The sequence below is a fragment of the Coturnix japonica genome, chromosome 2, assembly GCF_001577835.2.
Source record: "Coturnix japonica isolate 7356 chromosome 2, Coturnix japonica 2.1, whole genome shotgun sequence".
Taxonomy (NCBI): domain Eukaryota; kingdom Metazoa; phylum Chordata; class Aves; order Galliformes; family Phasianidae; genus Coturnix; species Coturnix japonica.
Genome location: NC_029517.1, coordinates 18,623,984 through 18,627,218, shown reverse-complemented (window position 1 = coordinate 18,627,218; position 3,235 = coordinate 18,623,984). Strand labels below are relative to the sequence as shown.

At 53.7% G+C, this 3,235-nt stretch overlaps 1 protein-coding gene across 1 annotated transcript; it reads left to right on the top strand.

Annotated features, from left to right (window-relative positions):
* The first annotated feature begins 222 nt into the window (after positions 1-222).
* LOC107309000 (leucine-rich repeat and calponin homology domain-containing protein 4-like) lies at positions 223-1,604 on the top strand. The gene is made up of 2 exons (XM_015853343.2): positions 223-725; positions 1,447-1,604. Exons 1-2 carry the CDS (start codon positions 542-544, stop codon positions 1,602-1,604), a joined length of 342 nt encoding a protein of 113 aa, XP_015708829.1. The 5' UTR covers positions 223-541.
* The last annotated feature ends 1,631 nt before the right edge of the window (positions 1,605-3,235 follow it).

The following is a 3,235-nucleotide window of genomic DNA, read 5'->3' as shown; positions in this document are numbered from 1 at the left end:
ATGGGGCAGTTTATGGGGGGGCAGGAAGGAACGTTTTGGGGGCAAAAAGAGGCGTCAAATATCGGCCCCGTTGGGTCTTTTGTTCTGTTTTGCTCCCCCAAGCCCCCCCGGAGCCCCCAGTTCACGCACAAAGCTCCTCACTCCCGTTCGGGCTCTACGTGCTACGTTCGTGTTCATTCCCGCGGCAGCAAAACACAGACGCAGTTCCGCGCTTTGGCCACGCGGTGGCAGCAGAGGCCACGCAATGATCCCAGCCGGGCTGTGCCCGCCACCACCTCTCCGCCTGCTGATTGGCTACGACCCAATAGCGTCCCGCCCGGCCGTCCAATGAGCTCGTCAGAAAGAACTCCCTTACTTCCGCTTTCCTCCCCTTCTTCCCCGTCCCTCTCTACCATTGGCCAGGCGCCGGCGGAGCCCCGCCTCCTCGCCTCCCCTCCCGCTCTGATTGGCCCAGCGGCGCTATCCCCGCCCCTTCCGCCACGCTTGTTTCCGCTCCTCCTACACGGGGCGCTCAGTTTCGCCCCCGGCTGCGAGTCCGGCGATGGCGGCGGATCCGGTTCCGGTTTTTGGGCTCCCGCCGCCTCCGCCGCTCGGAGGAACGGCCACGGAGCGCGCCCTGCAGGAGGCGGCGGCCACGGGCACGCTCAGCTTAACGGGAAGGAGACTGCGCTGCTTCCCGGAGGCCGCGGCCCAACGCTGGGACCTGAGCGACACCACGGCGGCCGGTGAGGACACGGCCCGAAATCCGGCCCTTGGGGGGGGGCGTTGGGAGACACCGGGGAGCGGTGGGGTCCGGGGGGGTCTGAGGGTCTTTGGGGTGGGGGATCTTTCTTTGGGGGTGTCTGAGGGTTGGTTGGGGGTGGGGGGATCTGGGGAGACTCGAGGAGCCATTGGGGGGTTTCTGGGGGTCTGTGCTGGTCACTTTGGGGGGGGGATATTTGGGGTCTGCTTGTGGTGGGAGGGGTCAGTGGGGGGAGTTACGGGGGTCTCTGTGGTGGTTATTGGCTGTTATTGGTGCTGAGGTTCCGTGTTTGAATCCCGGCTCCGCCCCCCCCCCCCAAACCCCCCGGGGTTCCCCGTGAGCAGAGGAGCTGTTCAATGGGACGAACTGGAGCTCCCGGTCCGGCCGGGTGGGGGGGAAGGAGCACAGAGAGCCGCCCCCCTTGTTCACTGCCCCCCCCGTCAGTGGTGGCCACGTAGCACCCCAAAAGTCACGGTTCTGTCCCCATAGCGCCTCATTGATGCCCCCATTGCTCCACTTCCTTCATCCCCCTGCCCTCCCACAAACACCCCCATCCATCTGCTCAACTCTCTGCCCCTCAGCATCTCCCTCCGGCTCTGCCCCTATTTCTGCCCCCCATCCCATCCCCCCCCCCATTCCCATCCCCATTCCCTGTCTCCTATTCCATCCCATCTCCCAGCCCCCCCCATCTCCCACCCCCATAGACCTGTCCCGGAACCGTTTTGCTGCTCTCCCCCCGGCCGTGTTGGGCCTCCCCTGCCTGGAGCTGCTCAGCCTGTCCCACAACAGCCTGCGTTCCGTGCCGGCCCACATCGCCAACCTCAGCAACCTCACCTACCTCAACATCAGGTGGGGAGGCTAAAATCTGGGGGGCTCCTAGAGTGGGGGGGAGGACATGAAGTGTGGGTACGTGGGGGTGCCTCAAAGTCGGGGGAGGGGGTCTCAAAGTGAGGTTGTCAGGGCGAGTGAAGTGATGGGGGGATCCCAGCATGGGACGAGGGGGAAATGTATGGTTAGGAAGGGTTACTGAAGTGGGATGGTCTCAAAATGGGGGCATCAGAAAGTGGGGGGATGCAGTATGATTGTGTCTGTCACTGTTCTGCCTTTTTTTTTTGGGAAATTAAGGAGGGGGGGGGGGGGGGGAGTTTAAACCATAGAATATGAATAGCTGCTTTTAGTTATGCAATTGGATGAGCAATGTTAATTAGATGATTAATTAGATGAACACTTAGATCTGTGTAGACCTTTTACCAGTACGTTTCAAGAAGGTAAAAGTACAAGAACCTTATATTGGAACCAAAGAAATGAAGAAACATTGGAAGTGACATATCAGCTGATCTACTGGACTAGAAACCAAGATAGGAGAAAGGCAAAGGAAGGGATTCATGCAGTAAAAGCCTTCAAATGATGCCAGGCTGGATTTTTTTTTCCTTTGACAGACAATTACTGTACAGTTCTGGTCTCTTCTTCTGTGACAATTACTGTACAGTTCTGATCTTCTAATTAACAGGCTACAGTACAGTTTTTGCAATTGCCCTGAATATGTAGGTATCTGGATATTAAGCCTATAGTTTCATGCAGTACAGAAATTCAGTTCCCTCAGACCCCCACGAGAAAAAACCAACCACCATTATCCTTCCTTTCCCTGAGCACTTCTGGTGGTAACAGCTCTGTAGAATGTTCCTGTGCATTATCTATTGAGCATTAGCTTTGTGCACTTCATACAGTGATGCATCACCTGTAAAACTGTCCTTTGCTGCAATTTTCCTTAATTACCCATGAGAAACTTGAAGAAAAAAAAAAAGATTTAAGCTCATAAAAAGAAGTAAATAATGCAAACCAGTATTTGGACTTCTTGCTACAATCCAAAGTTGGAAGTTCAGCCTTCAGTAACTTCTGTGAGCTATTCCATGTCCCCCACACTTCTGGGACATACCATGGGAATGTCTATCTGTACACAGCACAGAATTATTACCATTTATGAAGACAGCATTGGAACAGAGATATAATTAATTACATTAAATTTAGCACCATGGATTTAAGGATTTGACTTCCATTAGCAAACAGGGGAGGGAAACTTCGAAGGTAGATAGCATCTATTATAGACAGGGAATGTATAAGTGTGAAATAGGCATTTATTTTATCTTTCAAAAGCACTATGAGAAAAAGTAGTTGTTTCTTGAAAGCAGATGTGCTATTTGAAAGCACTCAGAGCAATATTCAGATACTGTTTTATGGAGTCTGTGCTAAGGAGAGCCCAGAGCAGTTTGGACGGCCTGTTGTAAGCTGGCAAGGTGAGAGCACAGGCTGCAGGCACAGTGTATGGCTGGAGATGGATGCATGGCCACACTGCCAAAGAGATCTGCCTCATCCTTTAGGCTGAATATAGGGGCAAGACAACCCTGATCTTCAGCATAGTGGGCATGCAGCAAGACTAAAGAGAAAAGAAGATAGTGGGAAAAAAGCAATGGCTTGAGCCTTTCTGCTGGAAAA